The sequence below is a fragment of the Scaptodrosophila lebanonensis genome, unplaced genomic scaffold (assembly GCF_003285725.1).
Source record: "Scaptodrosophila lebanonensis strain 11010-0011.00,11010-0021.00 unplaced genomic scaffold, SlebRS2 tig00000053-arrow-pilon, whole genome shotgun sequence".
Lineage (NCBI taxonomy): Eukaryota > Metazoa > Arthropoda > Insecta > Diptera > Drosophilidae > Scaptodrosophila > Scaptodrosophila lebanonensis.
In genome coordinates, this window is record NW_022060548.1 from 1,772,038 (window position 1) to 1,793,287 (window position 21,250).

A 21,250-nucleotide genomic window follows, 5' to 3' on the forward strand; every position below is an offset into this window, starting at 1 on the left:
TCGTTTTCTGTGTTTGTATTCGTGACTGACCACAAAGTTTTTTGCGGACGATTTTTGTGTGCACTTTTAGCCACTCCAGTGCTAAACTATTGTTTATTGGATACCAATTGTAAACTATACAATATCGTATGTATTTAATCAATGTGCGCTGCATTGTGTGACGCGTAAAAAATACGCAAGTCTACAGCCAACAAATCGCCAATTTGCTCGGGTGAAATTTCAATGAACTGAGAAAACAAAGGCAGAGACACACACACAGCGAGGAAGAAGCAGCAGCGGAGGCAACAGCGCAATAGCAAGCAATTATTTACATACTTACAAAAAATAAACTATATCTTTTACACACAACCTGAGGCGAACATTGCGAAAAAGCCTATTACACAGTGCATAGCGTTGCGAAATTAACAACAAAAATATAAAAAATCGGTAGTTTTGTGCGAATTTGCATAAGTGTACGTGTGTACGTGCGGCCGCTGGGAGCACCAGACAGCCACAAAAAAAACTTTGCACTTCTCAGAAGGCACATATAAAAAGCGCTTCGGAACTCCTTTTCGTGTGGCGACGACAACGAAGACGAGACCACGACCAACACCAGCGAATACATACAAACAAACACCTACACTCGTATATGTGTACATACATATACAAGACAAACATATATGCAACATTTTTAGGGACGAGAACACGGCGCGGAAAATTACTAACTAACCTCTCCCGCACGTTTTGTTACACTTGGCGCATTTATGTACGTGTGTATGTGTGCGTGCAAGTGTGAGAGCATATAGTATATATATATATCCTGTGCGCGTCCCGTTCGGAGACTCCATCAGTCGCCGCGCTTATACCGTTTCCACACACACGCATTAGTGTGTGCATGTGTGTGAGTGCCATTTTTAATACAATATAAAAATTGTGCGCGCGCCAACAGCATTAAACGCTGACCCTAACCTTTGATAGCCTCCAGCATTGGAGGAGTTTTATTTAAAAAAATAACAATATTATAGTAAGAACCGTATCATTTGACAAAAACCTCAACGCGCGGAGGTCGAGGACGATCCATCAGACGGTCGACGACGACGACGTTGCCCAGGCGCTTTGGAATGTTAGATGCGGTGAGAACCAACAGTTCAGTGTATGTTGTTGTTGGCTGCAGTCGTTTGAAAAAAGCAGGAATCGTGGAAGAAGAAGAAGCCGAGGTATCATTTAACATTAATCTAGGTGAGTAGAGAGGCTGTTGCTATTGTTGTTGGCTAGACAATTTGAATCAGTTTTCAAGGCTAGTGACAACGCACGCAATTATACGTGAGCACCTCATAATCAAGTCGTTATTGTAGTTGTTCTGTTAATTGGTCAAACTTTAAATCAAAGTCATTTGATTTTGGTTCGCTGGCTGGCTTTTTGCTTGTATTTGTAAATAGTTTTGGCGCCAGTGTTGCGCAGCGCTGTAGTCGGCGATCGGTCAGCTGGTGAACTTCGAACGATCAAAAATAAACAAAATTAGAAAAGATGCATACCAATATAGAAGTAGTTCTTTCTGTGTACGAATATGTTACCTGCGCCCGCTTTGATGTGCATTAATGTGTGTGTTTTACCTGCGGCGGCAATATTTAGAAATGGACTTGGGCCGTGATTTTGCTTTTGGCACTCGTACACACGAACGGTCGTCTTTCAAGGCGGCAGGAAATACTTTAAAACCTAAAAGTAACACTATCAAAAAACATTAATTTATTTATTAGTTTCTCGAAAATAAATAATGAACTAATTTCCAAACAGGAAATAAGATAGATTGATACCTAAATGGTATCTTCCGATTATTTTATTTTATAAAATAACATAATTAACAAAAAATTGGCTTGGATCAATCAGTTGTAACGTAGGGCGATGCTTGATTTTAGAAAACTGAAACCTGTTTCGGTTAAAATTGTACCATGTTATGCCTCTATTAAGTTTATGCAGAGCAACGTATTTAAAAGTTTTGTTAAAACTCCAATAAAAAAGTAAATTTAATAAAACATTTAGCGTATTCATACATTTTCGACATGCCAGTGCTTTAAATTCGTGGCCACTTCGTGTCGGACTGAAAAAAGCCGGCCCATGCTCATCTCTAGTATGTAGGCTGATATTAAGTGTAGTGCGTGATAACTAATACAAGCAAATATAAGTGTTTGAAGACAAGTACATACACATGTATGTTTGTGTTGACTGAGCTCTCGTTTTGCACTTATAATTGATCGTCAGACCAGGCAGGCAAGTTTATGACTACGCTCCCTCTCACACGCACACGTAGGCAAGTGCATGGCGTATCCTTTTTCATTTTGTCTGCTGCCACTTTTGATACTATAGTTGTTGTTTCCACTCTCTTCACTGTTGTTTTGAGACACTTCCTTTCTTGTTTTACGTTGTCGTCGTCGTTTTTGTGGCATTTTTAAATAACAGGCCAAGCCAAGCGCAGCAAAAGTGAAAAGGGCTCAAAAGCGCGACAGCTTGTGAAGTCAGTGAAGCAAATAAGGTTAGTCTGCCTGTCTCTACCTCCCTACCTCTCATCATATACATATGCCACATTGCATCCTTTGAGCTCGCAGGCTGCCATTCTAGATTTTTTGCTGCGAATTCGACAATAATTGCCCCCATTTACTGTCAACAATCGAGCGACCCGCTATTGTTCTTGTTCGCTCACCCGCCTTGCCTTTCTTTCCATTGTTAGTTTCAGCTATTTAAATTATTTGTAATTTTTTGTTTTTTAAAAACCCGCTTATGCATTGTATGTTACATTCAGAGCAGCTGATGCGCAGCCATTGCTACCAATTGGCTTCATCTCTCAGTGTTGCAAAGCGCGTACATATTTGTTTACTTGCGTCGTTTTATCGCCATTGCAATAATTTATACATTCAATTACACCGAAATAATAAAGCGGCTGATAGCAAATTTTGCGTCTCCCTTAGTAGTAAATAAATAGGCACTTTGGCCTTGGCTCTACCAGGGCGATAAACTAAATAGAAAAATCGTAAAATAGGCATCTATATTCGGTTGTTTATTTTTATTTGAGTGTACATGCATATGTTTAGTTTGTGTGACAAATTAGCTGCGTGCGCATTGTTATCAGAAAGGTGCTGACTGTCTCTCTCCTTGAAGAAACATACAAACGTACTTATGTACGTACACGACCATGTATATCTACATTTGTTATTGTTGTTTGTTTACATATGCTTTGAATTTATATACATATATTTAAAAATATGCCTCGTATGTGTGTTTGTATGTAAATGTGCTAATGAGTCACAAAAACATAAATGTTATTGTCGAATTTAGCGCCTCATATGTTGTGACATACATAGGTATTGTGTATATAGCTTGATAAGCAGATTTACAGTTTTGCGTTTTAATGATTAACTTTTGCGCGCAAACAAACTGCACCTACAATTCAATTTGTTTAATTGAAATTGCCATTATGTAGAAGCTTAACTTACCTCTCCGTATAGCACTTCCGATAGCATCCTCTTAAGCTACGATCATATAGGCAAATAGTTAAGTTATTTTTTTAAAGGTGAAAAAACAATAACAATGCTATACAAAAATGTTTTACTACTAAATCGGTTGTTGATTTACTCTTCATGGCTTTCTTTAACAATTTAATGAATAATTTGTCTGAACGTAGCATTTTGTATGTTTTTAATTGATGAATTAGATTATAAATTAAAAGATAAATTGGTAATTTAATAAATTTTAAAAAATAAACACTTCACAATGCCTATACGTATTGTATTGTATTCTTGTGTAACGAGAGTTTTTTTTTAATAATCTCAAATGTCACAGTTGTAGACGTAATACAAAATATTTATTTTAGTGTCTTCAACCGACCATGTCTAGTTGTTAGCTTACATAATAATTACACGGATAAGTTCCAAAGCATTTTAAGCAATATCTATCTACACACACATATAATAATGCAAGCATGTGTGTTAAAAAGCCATGTCTCTGTGTGTGATCGTTCGATCGTTATCGGATTTTCATTAATTGGCGCAGGTACCATCTTCCCAAAGGCTTAGGTGCGTAATCTCTGATGCAAGCGACCGCAGTAATAACAACAGCAAAAATAACAATGCTAGGCAAACACAACACTATTTAAAAAGAGACGTAAATAATTGTCGAACGGTCTAAGTAACCCACACACCTACATTTTCTTTTGCAGATTATGGCGAATTTAAATTTTCAACAACCCCCAAGAAGCATAGCAAACGCTACATTATCGGGTCGAACAACAGGCGGCTTCGGTGGTAGCTCACTGTCTGGCCATGTAACGCCCACGTCAGGCATGTTTCAAACCGGTAAGTTTGACCGATTGCATGTATATTATCCCCCCACAAAATGTGTAAACCAAACAATCTGTGTGTGTGCGTGTGTGTCTCTAACTGAGCGCAGATTTCGCCACTTCTTATCCAGGCGCAGCGAATTATGGCCAAACGCAACAACAGCCTCAACTCTCGCCTAATCGCAGTACGCAACTGTCTGTCGGCGGACCTGCTCTCTCCAGTGGCAATCGCAATGCGAATATATTCGGCCAGAGGGGAGCATTCGTGGAGCGGCGTGCCATGCAGGGTGGTCTCGGTGGCGGTCCCATGGTGAGTATAACATATCTAAAATTAGTGCTACAGTAAAGAACCCATCCTAGAGCAGTTTCAATATTCCAAAAAAAATTTTATATGTTCATTCATATGTATATATAACAAGTCTGATCTTAAGAGGCGTACATACATGTTTTTCAAAATATCAGTATTTCAAAATTATAGCATTTCTTATATAGTATTGCATAGCAATGGTCAGAGACTGAAACACATCAACCTAATCTATTATCAATGAGTGAAAACTACCAATTGAATGTAAAGCTTTTTGTTTCAATTGATTGCAGGAGGCAATTTCCTAATTTATTTATTTAATTCAAATCTACATATCGAATTAAGCATTTTTAAATCATCCACAAAACCCAGCTGTAGCTTAATACAATCAATTTAGGAGAAATATCGTAGTTTGTTAAAGTGTAATTTTTATTATTTGCTGCTTCTTTCTACATCGAAACTCTCTATATCGAAACGAATATATTAAAATTATTTTAATCCGTTCCAGTCGAACATGGGAAACTTCATTCAAACGAGCCGCGGCGGTTATGGCACGGGCGCTGGCGGCGGTGGTCCTTTAAATAATTTCCACAGTGTATTCAGTGGCGGCAGTGGCCCAGATTCGACCACACCTGCGCTACTCGATCCCACGGAGTTTCCATCGCTGACAAATGCGCGCGGTCAAAACGATCAGTCACTGCCCCAATCGAATCCGCTCCAGCCGCCGGGCAGTAAAGCTTATGGTAATTTTTTTACCTCTTGTGAGTTCAACGAAAAAATCCAATTTTTTAATTTAATTTCTGTTACAATTATTTGTTATGTTTGTATGTAATACGCGGCTTGGTGCGCTTTAAAAAAAAATGCTTACATAAAACAATTTTAATATATAATTATTAATAATATATAATTATATACCCATGTAACTGGGGAACTAGTGGTTGGAATTGACTTTAAAAATGCATTATACTCGTATGCGCTTTACTTACTTAAACGTAAAATGTAGAACTTAACTGAATTGAGGTACAAAAAAAGTCACACATTCATTTTCTTTTATTTTTTGCATTTATTATTATCTATGTGGAACTCCTAGTTCTCCAGTTACTCATATATCACTTCTTAAGGGCATTATTTAAATTTTTAAATGGTCTACGGTTCTCTAAATCTTTTTATTGTATGATTTTTGTGTTAACCCGATTAAATTTATTTTTTTGTTTTCACTATTCTGTAACTAATTTAATTTTGTTTTATTGCCAATAGATTGTGCTAAGTTGTATGCATTGGAATATGTAACTAATTCAGTAACTTTTTAGTTTGTGTGTCCCAATCCTAGTCTGTAGTCTATATCCATTTCATTTCGTTTGACTTATCATGGCGCGCATATTTGCAGTTGGCATGGTGAAGCAGCCAACGTCAGAGCAATCGGAATTCACGATGTCCAATGAGGACTTCCCTGCGTTACCGGGCACTCAAAACTCGGACGGCACAACGAACGCAGTTGGGAACAGCAGCGGCGCTGGTGGTGGCGTTACAGATAACAATCTGGATGGCACGGAAAAGGCAATGAATTCGATTATTGTCAGCGGTGGTGGTGGCAGCGGAGGTGGCAGTGGTGGCATTGTTGGTGGAAATGGTCTCGGCGCAGTGGGCAGTGGAATCGGTGGTGTTGTGGTTGGAGGCAACTCATCCAGTTCTAGTGTGGGCGTGAGTTCGACGCATGTAGGATTAGTGGGAGGAGGCAGCAGCGGTGTCAATAGTGTAACTGGCAGTAATGCGATGATGGGAGTCGGCGGTGGACTGGGCAGTGGTGGTAGCAGCGGCAGCGGCAACGAGCATCTGAACGATAATTCCAGCAATGATAAACTTGTGAAAAGTGGCGTTCAAACATCGCCAGATGGTGAGTGAATGGAGAGAAGAAAGTTATCAGATTTGGCACTTTTATTTTTCGAGTGCCCTTAAAATGCAAAAACAAATGTTCAATTTATAGCTACGAATGGCGAAACCCAATACTACATTTGTCGAGTCCCTGACTTTTGTTTTGTTTTTTAGCACATAAGGATCGATTTAATAACTAAAGCTATCGAGTTAGTTTGGCAAAGGTCTTGATTTGTTTGTCTATATCTCATATATCCTGTCCAAAAGATTTCCCAAAATGCGAGTGTGCTAAAAATTTATGTATTGTACCTATGATTTGTGTTTGTGGGTGTCTTTTATATTATATAAATGTGTCGTTATAAATTAGTTTCTGCTTTTACAGGCAAGGTCACAAACATACCAGCGAGCATGGTGAATAATCAGTTTGGCATGGTGGGCCTGCTGACATTCATTCGTGCCGCCGAATCGGATCCAAATCTGGTGGCGTTGTCTTTGGGCACTGATCTGACGGGTCTGGGATTGAATCTGAATTCACAAGAGAGTTTGCATCCAACATTCGCAGGACCGTACTCGGAACTGCCCTGCAGGTGTGACGAAACTTAAGCATTTTATTAATAAATTGTAAAACACCTTTGTTATTGTTTTACAGAGCACAAGACATTGAGTTCAACGTGCCACCCGAATATCTGATTAATTTCGCGATAAAAGATAAACTCAACGCGCCGCTACTGAAAAAACTGCAAGAAGATCTGCTCTTTTTTCTGTTCTATACGAATATCGGCGATATGATGCAATTGATGGCAGCAGCCGAGTTGTAAGTTGGGAAATAAATAACGTTAATTATGGTAGATTATTAATGAATAAATTACAATTGCAGGCACAGTCGTGAATGGCGGTATCTTGTGGAGGAGAAAATTTGGATAACTCGAATTCCTGGCATGAATCAATATGAAAAAAATGGTACAAAAGAGCGTGGCACCTTCTACTACTTTGATGCGCAAAGTTGGAAACGTTTGTCCAAGGTTTTCCAAATAGATGCCGAGAAATTAGATAAATGTCCCAATATAAGTGCGTTTATGAATGGACAGTCTGTATAATAATAATAAAAATGAAAAAATATGAAAAAGAACACTTATGTTTTTATTATGAGGGACGGCTTTGAATACGAATAAACGCGCGCCACCCCTCCGAGTGTTTGTTTTAAATGTTATGTTTTCCAACACTGCCGCTGAAACACAGCCAACTTCAAGTAGAAAAAGTAAAAGTGTATACACACCAATATTTGGAAATAATACAGTTGCGATGTCTTCGCAGCGCTTGCGCCTGATGCTTGAATTTAAACGTACTTTATTTGTTAATTATTAGCGCAAAATTTAGTGTTAATAGCTATGGATTCCAACACACCAGGCGTAAGTCTTTTTGAGGCTGCTGAGCCGTTGAAAATAAATTCGACGCTTGATCGTCAGGAGGAAGAGGAGATGCTGCAGGATCAGAAGAGACGCGAAGAGGAAGTAAGTGTTGGAATTTTTAGTATAAAAGCATTTTTTGCTTAATTGGCTTATACCATATTTTAGTTGGGAAATTTATTGGAAAATGCCTTTGATGATTTAGATGACGATGACAACGATGACAATGAGAGCACAATTGGCTCGACATCAAATTTTCATTCTGATATTTTGCCCCCAAAGCTTCCAGTGCCAGAGTCAGTACCGTCGCCACTGCCATTGCCGTTACCAATGCCAAATCATCATTTGCATCAACAACAGCCATGGCAGGGGCAGCACCACCAACAAGAACTACAAAACGCGAACTATGATACCGAAATACATAATCTGAAAATGATGCTGGAATCCAAAACTCATGAAGTAAACAACATTAATCAAAGGGCTAAAGATATGCACAAGAAATGCGATGAATATCAGAAGCGTTTAACCATCACGGAAGCAGAATTGGAGCGTGCGCTGCGCGAGAAGCAACATACACATGAACTGCTTGTGGATAGCAAAGAGAAATGTTCGAATCTGGACAGCATCATTGAGAAATTGCGTGGCGAGAAGAGGGATCTGGAATCGGAGAATAATCAACTAGCTGGTCAGTTAGAGACGGCACAGTCTCTGCTGGCGGATGTTCAACGTAAATATGATATGGTGGAGCGTGATTTTCACAAACGTGATGATCGCACTGCTGAGTTCCGCGTCAAACAGCTGGAAGAAAAGCAGCGTGCCCAAATGGAGCTGATGCAGCAGCAGCTTAGCCAGATGAGCGATCAGTTAGATAAGAAGAAACAGGAACTGGACACAATGCATACGCGGTATAATGCTCTACAGTCCAGCCACGAGACCATGTTGTTGGACAAGGCGGGAAAGATCAATGAGCTGAACAGTGCCTTAGACGTTGCGCAGCGACGTTTTAATCAATTGGCCGCTAAACCCAACTATGAGACGGAATATTTACGGCAGCAGCAATGCATTGCGGATTTGCATGCTCAGGTGGCCAGCATGGAACAGACGATAGCTACGCTCAATGAGCGTCTCAATGGCACCACAGCCGAGCTCGATTTGATGGATACGCTACTTCAGCAACATCAAACAGACGATACACCTGGTGGCCGCTTGAGCCAAGTGCAGCCGGGACGCCTAGTGGGCAGCACGCCACTGGATACTGTGGATCGCATTGGCCACATCAAGACGGAATTGTATCGGGCTCTTGGAAATCTCAAACAGAAACGCGAGGAGGTACGGAAGCTGGAGAAGCAACTGGAGGAGCGTCAGTGCGAGGTGCGTACATTGCGTGAACAAGAGAACAAATCTCTGGTGTTGGTGGCCACTATTAAGGAGGAGAAAATGCGTTTAGAGTCGCGCATAAAAATGCTAGAAAGCGAGCTCGTAGGCGAGCAACACAAATCCCTCAACGAGTCCAAGTTGAGCGCCCTACAAAAGGAACTGGATGTGCTCCAGGCGCAGCGGGAATCTTTGCAGCAGGAGCGGGCCCTTCAAGCACTCGAGCGTAAGGAAATTGAAGAGCGCCTCTCGAATGTACAGTTGGACTTGGAGCAGCATAGACAGGAACACGATAGCCTCAAACGTAACTATGAGCAACTGCAGCAGGATAATCGCCAGCTGCGCTCGCGGGCTACTGCCGATAGTTTACGCTTGGAGCTGGAGCGCCACAAAATCTTGCTGAAGGATGCCCAAAGCGAAGTGGAGCGCCTCAAAAAACTGTACGCAGACATAGCCAACGAGAAAGAGGCCATGTCCTATCAGCTGCTTAAGCTTCGCGACTCCGACAGCATAAAGGAACTGCAGGAGCAACGCGAGCAGGTGGCCAGTCTGCAGCGCACATTGCAGCTGGCCGAGCTGAAATCCGAAGAACTAGCCAAAATATTAGAGACAGAAAAATTGTGCCACGAGCGAGAATTGCAGGCGCTCCGACAAAAGACGGAGCAGGAGCGTCAAGCAGAGCTCAAGGCAGCCAGGGAAAAGAACGAGCAGAATTGCAGCAAATGCATGGATCATCTGGCTGAGATAACAAAGGTGAGATCAGCAAATTACCGTCTATGCCTAAAATTCAAAATTACATTTCTTTTATTTGTATGGCTATGAGTTTTAAATTTGATTTTATGTTAAGTGCATACAATAGTAACTATATTCAATATTCTTTACAACTTCTGTTCTTTAAAGCATAGTTTAATTAACTATTTCTTTTTTGTATTTTCTGCAGGCTGAAATCCAGATGTTAAAAATGAACAATGTCAATACGATGCAACGCAAGCAGCTTGAGGATCTCACGCGAGAAGTGCAAGAATCCAAGGAGTTGCAGAGACAGCTCGAGGATAAGATAGCCCTTGCGGAGAAACAAGAACGCTTGATTACTGAGCTTAAGACCAAGGCCGCAGAATTTGAAGAGTATATTAAATTGCATTGCAGTCCAGCAGAACGCGAGGGCCTCAATAGCATAACCTCACCAAAGCTGACTCCACAATCAGCTGCAGAGGTTAGTTCCAGTGCTGCGCCAACACCCAACCCTACCGCATCTCCAGGCGGCGGTGATGCTGACTCACCAAACGCCATGAATCAGGCACGCATCAAACGCATCGAGCAGCGCGTGCGTGATGAAATGGCCAAACTGTTTGCCGTTGAACTCAAACGCTTTATGGCACGCCTGCAACAGACGGAGGAGAAGAGTCTGTGCCTGCAACGCGAGTATAAATTGGTGACCAGCGAGCTGCAGCAGCGCCAAAACGAAGTGGAGCTGCTGAAGCAAACTATATTAGCAGAGCGCGAAAAAATTGAAGAAATCTTGGCCAATAAGGACCAGAGCCATCAGGCGGCTTTAGAAAAACAGAAAGTAATGCTGCAGATGTGTCGAAACGATCTGCATGCCAAGAATCAGCGCATTGCCGAGCTAATAAATGAACTGCAGGAACGCCACGAGACCATCGAATCAGAGCGTCAATCCATGAAGGCCGTGATGACGCAATGGGAGGAGCATCGCAAATCTGTAAACCAAGTGGAAAACGAATGGCGCAACAAATTGGAAACGCTGCGCGAAACCCACGAAGAGGCTATGCGGGCAGCCCAGATGCGATATCAGTCTGCCAAAAGAACTGCTCAAAACTATAAAATCTATGCAGAGGACAAGGAGGCGCACATGAAGCGCGAGTATGAGCGTATTAAGGCTGAGTATGAGCTATCACTGGCCAAAATTGAAATGACCATGAATCAGCGACTCGAACACAAAAGTCGGGAGCTGGCTGCCTCGAATACTCCACAGACGACAAGCACCTTGCCGACTGGGACGGCATCGAAGCTCTCCCACCAACATAAACAGAAGGATAGGCCGCATTCGGCTCAAGTTCGCGACAAGGAAAACTTACCGAGCAATAAGTAGAACTAATACTAGGATATATCTAATTGTTTACAGTACAAATTGCCAATTGTTTTTATATGCACATCAAAACTACTAAACATAGTATGATTTTTAACATTCCGTTATTTATTAAATGTCCAAGAATGTAGATTACCGAAAATACGATTTGGTTTAGTGAGAGGGAAATTAGTATCACGGGAAGTTGAAAATATATACATAGTTGGTTTTGAGCGAAATCTGAGGTCGAGTTAGCGTGACTGCGAGAATGAGGTAAGCATTATACGGCCAGGCATTTAGCCAGGTCATCTGATGTCTTGGTGGCCAAATTGGTGCTATTCTCTTCGCTACACTTGACACAGCGGGCATCTTGCGGGAGCAACTAGCAGTGCGATCGAGGTCCTGGCTACAGTTATTGTCGCTTTTGTGTGGCAGTTCAACACTGATGGACCCAACTCAGCAACTGTTACTAATAATTATGTCCCATTAGTGCCTTTGTTTTCCCAATTATAAATTAATGGTATTAATTAAAGTTATACAAATATGAAATTTGTTTAAATAGATACTAGGTTTTTTGGAGTCTGGCCCGCAGACTCTTTCTAGCTAATTTTCTCCCTTTTATTTTTGTAGGGATATAATCACTTTGTAGAACTTAAATCTAGTGATGTGGCTTTCATTTTCTTGTACTCTGTCCAGCACCTATCTAGTACCGTAAAAAATTTATCAATTTCAGGACGCGTTACACCCAAGGCGGCAGCCACAGTCAGATATGGCTGTTTGTAGTCCTCGTGATGGGCGCCAAAATCTGCAAATGTATGCCAAGCTTTAAAGATCTGTCCATGGTGCTGTAATTTTATAACTCACTGGCAAACTCATAGCCATCAATAGACTTATTCACACCCATCGGCACAACACGCACGCCCGAGACACCACGTGTGTGTAACATGGCACCTAGCGATGTAATGCCTATAGCAGACAACGTTTCCAGTGTCAATGCCAGAGATATGCCGTTCATTTTGGTGTCGGGAACACGCTCTCCATGTGTTGCCGCAAATTCCTGAAGTCTCTCCCGCAAATAAAGGAAATTTTGTTTTCGTTCACTCACTAGTCTCAAGTAGCCATCACGGCCAAGTGAAAGGAGCGTCATGAAGACATCGAGTGTTTGGGAGGAGGAGGCGCGACCCGCATAGGTGCTAGCCACCTGCTGAAGCGATTGTTCATCAAATGAGGCTACAATGGCGCCACCAACAGGTACCATTAGATTCTTATCGGTGCTCTGCACAAAGTAATCTACACGTCCTACCCGCTGGGCTTGCTCCAGCTGATGCGTTAGTTTGCTGCACTGCAGCCCGTAGGCATTGTTTATCACATGCGGCACTCCGGCATTGGCTGCAAGCTTAGCAATGGCCACAATATCGTCGCTGTTGCGTGGAGCGAAACAGCTTGTTGTCGTATAGAGGCATAGAATCTGGGCGGGATCGAGCTGCGCCAATTGCTGCTCAAACGCAGCAACATTTGTGATCAACGCCTTCTCCTCAGGCAGCAGTGTACCAGCTATGATGATGGGTTGCAAGCCGGCGGCAGTTATAGCCTTGAAGCACGACTTCTGGTCTATGCGAGACCAGAGCACATATTTAGCCAGAGGGCGGCTCTTGCGCAGAGACTGAAAGCACAGGGTTAGCGTCATACCTGTAGCTACCGGGACAAGAAAGCAGCACCGACAGCTGCGTATGCCCAGCATCTGAATAAGCTGCTGTAGCAAAGAGTTTGTCAAATTTGCCAGCAATGTGGAGCCGGCTGCCTTTGGCTGCGCCTCCAGCAGGTCGCCGGAACGTCCAATACCATGACCAAAATTGTAATGCCGCCTTGCAACGAGTTCTACGAGAAACAAATATAGTTGTAGATTTAAATATTAATTGCTCTGTTACTTACTACAGGCAATGCGCGCCTCTCGCTCTCCCATTCCAACGTTGTGACCGAAATTGTTGCTGTCTAGACCAGCCACTTGATGCACCAGCTCCTCGATATGTTCATCTGGCCAGCCATGCTCGGGCCATTTGCGCTGCAATCCAAAATCTTGTAGCTATCGCTCAACGGTAGTGTTTTTATTTTACCTCTTCTAAAAGCTCCTTAAAGGCACGCTGTTTGGAGCGCTGAGCGGCTACGCCCAGGCTCATGTAGTTTTTTGGAACCAGTTTTTCGCTAATCTTTAAGTCACCAAAACTCATTGCAGCTTCTAATTTGAAATCCCTTTAATAAATCGCATCAAACTATAAGCGACAGTGTTTCACAACGGTTGAAATTGAATGTAGTAGCGTTTTGGTGGGATATGAAGGTAAATATTTAAAAGCACATGGGCATTGGGCAGAATTAACATTAACTTAGTCATTAATCATTTTTCTTTGCTTGTTTAATCCTTATTTAGAATCTGTCTTGAGTTGGACAATTAATTTTTTTTTAATTAACCCTTGACAGATAAATATCTTAATGCGATACACATAGTTTTTAAATTTAAATTACTTAACTATTTCAATACTTCGGGAGCCGATCGAGATGGAGCGAATGACGCCTGAAGGGTCAATAAACTTTATAGCCAGGGTCTTGTCATGTGCAGAGACCTACTGGACATGGCAGTCCACGAGATGTTGTATGGTCTCAGGCTTTAATAATGAAATGTAAAAGTATGTGGCATACAATTTATATTCAATTATTAAATTAATAATCATTAGAATCCAGGAGGCTTAGAACAACAGGCTTATTGGTAACGTCCCTTGTAGTGTTGCATAACGACAAATGTGTGAGCAAGTAAGTGTGCACACACCACTGAAAAATACGCCTAGGATAGGAAGAGCCTCTCGCTGGCGGCGTCATTCAAAAACTTTCTGGCAGCGCGCATCAATTGCTCGGGCGTCGCTTTTTTTAATATGTACGTTGTTTAAATTTAATGAACTGAGAGTGCAAGTGTGTATTAAATACACATCGAAATCCCTTTAAAAACGATATATGAAGGGTAGATAGTTTAAAAAGTGTAAAATGTAAGTGTTTAAGTGTATTAGTTCTAGTGCAAGATTGAAAAATGTAAATGATTGCTCCCAAACAGGGATAATCCATCCGAGGAATCCCTTGATTTGGACGACTTTTTAGGGGATGTCGATGTGGATGCTGAGCGGCTTACGGCGATGCTGCGCAAACAGGCGGCCAAACAGCTACGCCAACCAAGAAACCAGCGGGTCTTTGGTGACCTCGATTTGGATTTGGATTTTGATGTGCACTTCACCAAGCGCGATAAAGCACAAGGTACTACAAATACGGGCACCAAGTCTCCACTGAGAGAATCAGGAAATAACCAGAATGCAATAAATGGGCTCATTCCAGCTGCTGCATCACCAGAAGCAGCGGCAACAGCGCCTGCTAGAGCCATAGCTTCAGCAGAACCACAATCACCCGTACACGAAAACTTACCACCACGCACCCTCAGTCTTTCACCCAGAAGTAGCTCACAAAATAGTCGCTCCGCACGGAATTCGGTGCGTCGCAGTGGCGGAGCAGCTGTCTCGGATCAACTGCGTCGCGTGGCCATACGCAGGCGATCGCAAAGCCATGGTCGACGACAATTGTTGAAGGAATTCGACGACCTCACACCTTCGCTAAGCACTTCCCCGAGTTCGGGAAGCTTTGTAAGTGAATTTTTGTTTTGTTTTGGCCAATTAAAAATTATATTTTTGATTATCACAGCAACCTGCAGTGAGCAGCACACCTTCTTCCCAACCGCATCGCACGGAACCGGCTTCCCTACTGCCTGAGGCTGTACAGTTGCGTCAGCAACACGAGGAGAATTTTCAACAAAATTTCCCGACCCTGGATCGCGTTGGAAGTGTCTGCCCTCTACCTCCATCCGGATCTCCGCGTTCAATCACACCCACGTCGCACACCACTCCTAGCTCTATGCATCGTTCAGCGGCGTCAGAAAGCTCTATACGTCGTACTTACACCATAGAAAAGGGACCCATGCCAGGCCAGTTGCTGCTATCGCCATCTGCAGCAACCAGCCAGGAAATATTACATGAAAGTCGTCAGCCAGTAGTGCGTGTGCGTCGTACTGCGGATTTGCTCTACCGGTCGGCGTCCCATCAAACTATTAGAGTTAATACGCCCGACCGTCAAATGGTGTTAGAATCCCCGTGTAGAAGTGTACATCTTGAGCCAGAGGTTGTTGTGCCCGAAACACAGGAGCCAGGAACTGAAAATGCCCCTGTAAATCAAACTGCACGTTTAATACAAGACATATCTCGCTCTACAAATGCGCCCATGGTTGTCATACCTATATCGTGTAATGGACACGCACCGGTGGCGTCGGTGGAGTCAATGAAGTCCGCTTCACCTAAAGTCAAAAACGCACAATCTATGGCGGTGCAAACTGCGGCAGTTAATGAGTCTGTAGGTCCCTGTACTAACCGAAGCGTGCAAACCTCCAATGACCAACCAATGGAGAACCTTGACCAAATTATGACGGACGATGACAGCGATGAGGATCGGACATCCCGACAATCGGATGCGATGGTTTCTGGCCAAACTGACAAATCAGTACCTTTAAATTTGGCGCCTTCCGGCGGTAATACGACACGACAGCGACGACTTCGTAAACGCAATTATAGAGCTCCAGTGCTGGACTCCACAACACAGCTGCTTAATTTACATCAGAATGGTAAGCGACGAACGCAAAATCCCAAAACGCAATTACCACTCAATAAGCCACCGAATGCACCAATCAATGGTGAACAATTTGCTGAAGAGTTGGTACGCATGAGCAACTATGAGATTCTTGATTTGCGCAAACGCAACTCACTGGGCAAAGTGGTTATGCCGCTAAATGGGCAGAGAACGCACATGGAGGAAGAACGGTGCCGGGAGAGACAGTTAGTGCTGGAGCAACAAATACAATGGGAGATATTGCGTCGCAATTTGGAAGGAAAGGGCGAGGGCTTGCCCGCCATCCCTTCGGATCCCATCGAGTTCACTGAAACAGAATTGGATGAGTATCAAAGCCCTGAAGAGCTGCACCCAGTGAGGCAGACACAGAATGAACAACAGGCAGCAGATGAGGAACAATCAGCATTGCGACAGCAGATAGTAACTGAGAAGCAGACCACTGAAATGGCACCCCCTGCCGATTTTCGTGACAAAAGCAGAGTGAATGCGGAGAAGTCTGTAGTAAGTGCACAATAAACACAACTGAGCAATCGCATTCTCTCAACTGTTATTTTTCCATATTGCTTACAGCGCCAAACACGAAGCTCAGAGTTGAGCAAAACAAAACGACGATCACGCTCACGACGTGGAAACGCTCCTATGGTAAGTAAAGGACGAAATGGTTGGTTAATAGTGTTAAGGATAAAACTGAGATTTCGTAGAAGTTGCATGTAGCAGAGATGCGTTATTAATTGTCAATATAATGACCAGAGATAACTGCTTATCAATTTAAAATTATTTTACAAGCCCGTCAAATTAAAATCAAACAACAACCGAATATATCGAAAGAAAATGAAATTTATAATTCGTTATTATTAGTATTTAAATGTGTTATTTAAATAATCAACGTGTCCAAAACGCCCAAAATTTAACATCGTTTAACAACTTTTATGCGTGATTATTTGGAACGAAAATTAAATGTCTTGTGCTCAGGCCTAGATAACTACTATTGCCATTATATTTTTCGTGATCATATACATTGTATTTTTCTCTGTGACAGACTAAGGAGTTGGAACACTATTTGTCATTGTCACAGACAATTAATGATCGTCGAAAAGCGAAATCGAACTCAAAACGACTTCTTTATAACAAAGGCGACTCCGAAACAGAGGACAGGGATGGATCGTCGCCTGAGAAACAGATGCGTGTAACAGATTTAGAAATTGCTCCAGAGCCACCAGCACAACGTAGTTTTAGTGGCAGCTTGGACCATATACATATTGTGCCGCCACCTCCATCACCGCCATTGATGCGACGTCAATCGCAATCAATGCGTGAGTTGCGGCGTTCGGCGAGAGTTACAGAGCTGGATGTGGTGGTCCATGACCTGAATGAGGAAGACGATGTTCTAGCTTCGCCGCCATCTCAATTTGCCACACGTTCGAGTCGCACACGAAATAATAGTAAACTGGTCGTGGATACCTCAAAATCACAGCGACGTTCAAAACGTCGTGTGGAGGCTGAGCCTGAAATTTCCGAAGATGAGTTGCCCAACACTCCACCACGTGAGTTTGCCCCAAGTCCAATTTACGAGATGCGTGACGACGAAGTGATAGTAGAGGTAGTGGCTACACCACCGGCAAGATTCCAAACGCAACGAAGGGAAAGCATGAAGGATATGGAAGCATTGCGAATGGAAACCCCCACACCCCCTGCTGCTCCGGGGGCACAACCCATCGAATCGAGGAGGTCGAATAATGAGCAGCCGAGCACAAGTAAAGCAGCGCGTCAAGTTTTAGAACAATCCCGAATAGCCTCAGTGGTTCCTGCTCCTACTCTTCCTTCTCCAGATGATGCTATTTTTAAGAAACCGCTGGCTCCAGCACCACGGCGTAAACAAATAAATAAATCTCAGCTGGAAAGACAAATGGATAAGCTGCGCATGTCGCATTTGGTCAATGCGACGCTTAAAGATTCCGAAACCAGTGGCAAAGAGGATTCATGTAAGTTAACAATCACATGCTAGTGATATTTATTTAAAAATATTGCAATATTATGCATAAAAGAGCATGTATATCTATGAAAATATTTAAATGAAGAAACGAAAGCTTTTCGAGTTTAACTGTGAACAGTAATTGGGGTACATTTTTGAAGCAAATTTCGTAATCCCAGTAATGTTTTTATTATGTTCTCAGCAGCAGTTCGTCGATCGAAGCGTGGTCATGTGCCTCTGAAGAATACTTGGATACACACGGTCGTAAATCCGCTGAAGCTGGGCTTTTTAGGTAATCAGAGTATCGTTGTTAATAAGGCCAAGACGAAGAAGCCGCGAAAGGAAGTACAACAACGAACAGAAGACGGCAGCTTATTTTTCAGACTGCCATTGTCCAGCAGCACGCCAATCAATGTACCCGTCAGCACAAACACTCATCCAACGAGCGATGCAAGTACTGCGAAACAAATGGCTGCAGCGCACCAGACTGCAGACAGCGAGGCGATCTCCGCCTTTAGTGGACTAGGCGATACGAATACTTACACATCAGGCATTGAACCATTGCCAGAAACTGCCGACGAACAGCAACAGGAGGAGCGACAGCAAGAACAGGAGACGCCAGTGTCAAAATCATCAGAAAAGAAGATAAACACAAAGCAAACGGCTGTAGTTGCTCCCAAAAAACGAAGTAGAAAGAAGAATGTACAAGAGCTGCCTAAGCAGCCAGCGATAGAGCAGGTGGAAGAACAAAAGAAAGTTCCAAAGAAAGCTGGACGCAAAAAGAAAACCCAAGTCGATCCGGAGAATCAAGCGGTGGAAGAGGAACAAGAGCGGCAACAAATGAATACGGATGAGCTTGTGCCATCACCGCCGCTCTCACCGACTACTTCCGAAATGGTATCTTCAGCGGCAGCAGAAGGAGCAGTAGCTGCTAGTCCGGCATTCACTGAAGATGATGAGCAACAAGCCGCTTCAGCTCGCCTCATGGCTTGGCTCCGAGGCGCCTCTGAAACGCAGCCTGGTGATACCGCAAATTGGACTGCAACGGATTTCAAGACCATGCATCTATGTAAAATTTCTACCCCTTTCCAACTTTTCTGTATTTTTAACATCCTCTCTATTCTCAAAACAGCATCTGTGGGTAGCTTGGTCTTCACTTCACTCGAAGGTGTTGACTTTGCTTTCTACGACACGGAACAGAAGGCTTGTTTGGGTTACATGCGCCTAAAACCTCTGCAAGAACGAAGTGCTAAGCGTGCTAAGAGTTATACTTTGGTATGTAGACTAAAATCCATAAAACGACAACATTTTCTAGAACACATTAAAAATGTTAAATAACTTTGTTGTTATTGTAATGTGTCTGTTGCAATTAATTGATTTTAATTTCCATTTGTTCCTAGCATTTCGTTCTGCTTCATGGGCAGGTAGCTGTAGATAGCACGGCTGCTGGTGTCGAGGAAACTGAAAACAGTGTTTTGGGTCCCGGCGACATGGTTGAGATTAACAAAGGCATGTTATTTCGGTTAGATTGATCTCGAAAATCTTCTGTTAAATAAAATATGTTATCATATTCTTGCAGGCACGCGCTATAGTATTCGGAACTTGGTAAATACAGTCAGTTTGCTGATGGTGTTCCGTCGGTGAGCCTTAATCTCTATCAGTTATAGACGTCGCTATAACTATGTACAGCAGATGAGGCGCACGATCGCACGTTTACATTTACAAAATAGAAATTACCTTATTTTGTTATAGTTATCGATAATTTACATAAAAACCAATTGTATTTTATATTTTCATATGTATTGTATTGCTCAAATTTTCCGTTAAAAGTCAAGAAATAACATTTGTATTCTAAGTTTTATTAATAAATTGCATTTGGTTGTATATACACATACATATTATTCCCTTAAATGAAGTTTTTCATGTTAAATTTGATTTGATTATGGTCTAAATTGAAATTTACAAAACACACATTAAATTTAACTTTTTATATAAAATATAAATGCTCTACAAAACTACATTGTCGTCATTAAAAATGGGTTTCTATTTTTGTTCTCATTTTTCAACTAAAATAATGTACGAGCATAAATGTAATTTGTATACAGCTTGGAATAAAATTGAATATATTGTCGAAGTGTTATTGAAGTTTGTAGGTATTTTATAATATCTTACATATATATAAAACAATTTGTTTGGGTGAATTGAACAACAACGTATAATAATTTTATAAAAAAAAAAAAAAAAAAAAAAAAAAATAATTTGGGGTATTAAAGATGCGGAAGTTTGTGTGAATAAACGCTATATTCGAATGACGGAATATCCAAACAATTCCTATATACGAGTACTAAGATACCAATATGCACCTAAGATTGTAGTTCTCGTTTTTTGAAGGAAGTTTGGCTGTCATAGGATCAAGTTGGAGCCAACAACAGAATATAGTTTTGTTGGCAAGCGAAAGCTTTTTTTCCGAAGGAGTTTGTGTATTCTGCACACTGCTTTAGGTTTTTGATTCCTCCAGGTATGCTGGATATAAGGATAACTTGTCAATGCTGCTGGATTTGTGTTTTTTTCTTGTTTTCTTATCTGCTGTTAATACTTGTAGATAAAGTAAATTGCTTTTTGGCGAACAAAATATGTTGCCTACTTTTGTGCGTCAATCCTCATCGTCTGGCAAATGGTTGACTGGTGAGTCCAGTTGCTAATGTTTTTGAGTAAAATGTTTTGTGCTTAAGGTCTTTGACCAAAATGCTTTATGTTTTGTGCAATGAGCGGGCAAAAGGCGCAGAATTGCTTTTGGGCCAGACAACTACATAAAGCTTTACTTAGCTCATGTTGTATTCCATGTCATGTAGACCAACCTACAGACTGACCGTCCGCCCGCCTATCTAAATTGTTCACAATTTGAAGTTCATTTAATTTTCATTTTCATTGCGAATCTTACAAGTTGCACGTCCCAGACGTTCCGAAGGGGGAGCGGGAGATTCTGTGTAGGTGTTCTTTGTGTCATTGAAGACTTGAAAAATAAAATGGCAAACAGGCATAACAGTAGCAGCAGCAACAACAGCTGCGTCTGTAATTGCAAGCGTGGTTTAGCAATTTCATTTACTTGGCAAGTTTTTAACACATTTTTCACGTTTTATTTTCTCTGTGCGTTTGTAGCAGCTCTTTAGAAGTTTTTACAAAAGACTATATAACACATACACGCTCATGCTTCAGT

At 42.0% G+C, this 21,250-nt stretch overlaps 4 protein-coding genes across 9 annotated transcripts; 3 read left to right on the top strand and 1 right to left on the bottom strand.

Annotated features, from left to right (window-relative positions):
* The first annotated feature begins 43 nt into the window (after positions 1-43).
* LOC115623429 (regulator of gene activity) lies at positions 44-7,614 on the top strand. 4 transcript variants are annotated; one of them, XM_030517761.1, is made up of 8 exons: positions 44-1,112; positions 4,190-4,325; positions 4,441-4,619; positions 5,122-5,374; positions 6,001-6,507; positions 6,868-7,072; positions 7,135-7,299; positions 7,363-7,614. In XM_030517761.1, exons 1-8 carry the CDS (start codon positions 1,101-1,103, stop codon positions 7,580-7,582), a joined length of 1,677 nt encoding a protein of 558 aa, XP_030373621.1. In that variant the 5' UTR covers positions 44-1,100; the 3' UTR covers positions 7,583-7,614. The 4 variants fall into 4 exon arrangements, with proteins under 4 accessions (XP_030373621.1, XP_030373620.1, XP_030373619.1 ...); XM_030517760.1 differs by having other exon boundaries at positions 46-1,112; positions 4,420-4,619; positions 5,122-5,356; positions 7,363-7,582; XM_030517759.1 differs by having other exon boundaries at positions 47-1,218; positions 4,420-4,619; positions 7,363-7,582.
* Positions 7,615-7,836: 222 nt separating this feature from the next.
* On the top strand, positions 7,837-11,469 carry LOC115624078 (paramyosin). The gene is made up of 3 exons (XM_030518668.1): positions 7,837-7,996; positions 8,060-10,018; positions 10,206-11,469. Exons 1-3 carry the CDS (start codon positions 7,874-7,876, stop codon positions 11,373-11,375), a joined length of 3,252 nt encoding a protein of 1,083 aa, XP_030374528.1. The 5' UTR covers positions 7,837-7,873; the 3' UTR covers positions 11,376-11,469.
* Positions 11,470-11,480: 11 nt separating this feature from the next.
* On the bottom strand, positions 11,481-13,579 carry LOC115624079 (O-phosphoseryl-tRNA(Sec) selenium transferase). Its single transcript, XM_030518669.1, has 4 exons — positions 13,466-13,579; positions 13,284-13,413; positions 12,216-13,229; positions 11,481-12,156 (listed from the first exon to the last, which is right to left on the bottom strand). The coding sequence occupies exons 1-4, from the start codon at positions 13,577-13,579 to the stop codon at positions 11,990-11,992; spliced, it is 1,425 nt and encodes a 474-aa protein (XP_030374529.1). The 3' UTR covers positions 11,481-11,989.
* Positions 13,580-14,269: 690 nt separating this feature from the next.
* Positions 14,270-19,927, top strand: LOC115624044. 3 transcript variants are annotated; one of them, XM_030518624.1, is made up of 10 exons: positions 14,270-14,386; positions 14,452-14,648; positions 14,727-15,028; positions 15,087-16,562; positions 16,632-16,703; positions 17,101-18,043; positions 18,236-19,102; positions 19,166-19,308; positions 19,434-19,542; positions 19,613-19,927. In XM_030518624.1, coding segments are annotated over exons 1-10 (4,176 nt in total). In that variant the 5' UTR covers positions 14,270-14,384; the 3' UTR covers positions 19,678-19,927. The 3 variants fall into 3 exon arrangements, with proteins under 3 accessions (XP_030374484.1, XP_030374482.1, XP_030374483.1); XM_030518622.1 differs by having other exon boundaries at positions 14,452-15,028; XM_030518623.1 differs by having other exon boundaries at positions 14,452-15,028; positions 18,239-19,102.
* The last annotated feature ends 1,323 nt before the right edge of the window (positions 19,928-21,250 follow it).

Bases quoted from the DNA above. Each gene is read 5' to 3' on its own strand.
- LOC115624078 (XM_030518668.1), top strand. From the start codon at position 7,874: ATGGATTCCAACACACCAGGCGTAAGTCTTTTTGAGGCTGCTGAGCCG. The intron at 7,997-8,059 runs GTAAGTGTTGGA...ACCATATTTTAG, and splicing joins AGAAGAGACGCGAAGAGGAA to TTGGGAAATTTATTGGAAAA. The intron at 10,019-10,205 runs GTGAGATCAGCA...TATTTTCTGCAG, and splicing joins ATCTGGCTGAGATAACAAAG to GCTGAAATCCAGATGTTAAA.
- LOC115624079 (XM_030518669.1), bottom strand. From the start codon at position 13,579: ATGAGTTTTGGTGACTTAAAGATTAGCGAAAAACTGGTTCCAAAAAAC. The intron at 13,414-13,465 runs GTAAAATAAAAA...TTTGGATTGCAG, and splicing joins TTAAGGAGCTTTTAGAAGAG to CGCAAATGGCCCGAGCATGG. The intron at 12,157-12,215 runs GTGAGTTATAAA...ATACATTTGCAG, and splicing joins TGATGGCTATGAGTTTGCCA to ATTTTGGCGCCCATCACGAG.
- LOC115623429 (XM_030517759.1), top strand. From the start codon at position 4,193: ATGGCGAATTTAAATTTTCAACAACCCCCAAGAAGCATAGCAAACGCT. The intron at 4,326-4,419 runs GTAAGTTTGACC...AACTGAGCGCAG, and splicing joins GTCAGGCATGTTTCAAACCG to ATTTCGCCACTTCTTATCCA. The intron at 5,375-6,000 runs GTGAGTTCAACG...GCATATTTGCAG, and splicing joins TGGTAATTTTTTTACCTCTT to TTGGCATGGTGAAGCAGCCA.
- LOC115624044 (XM_030518622.1), top strand. The intron at 16,704-17,100 runs GTAAGTAAAGGA...TCTCTGTGACAG, and splicing joins GACGTGGAAACGCTCCTATG to ACTAAGGAGTTGGAACACTA. The intron at 19,543-19,612 runs GCATGTTATTTC...ATATTCTTGCAG, and splicing joins CATGGTTGAGATTAACAAAG to GCACGCGCTATAGTATTCGG.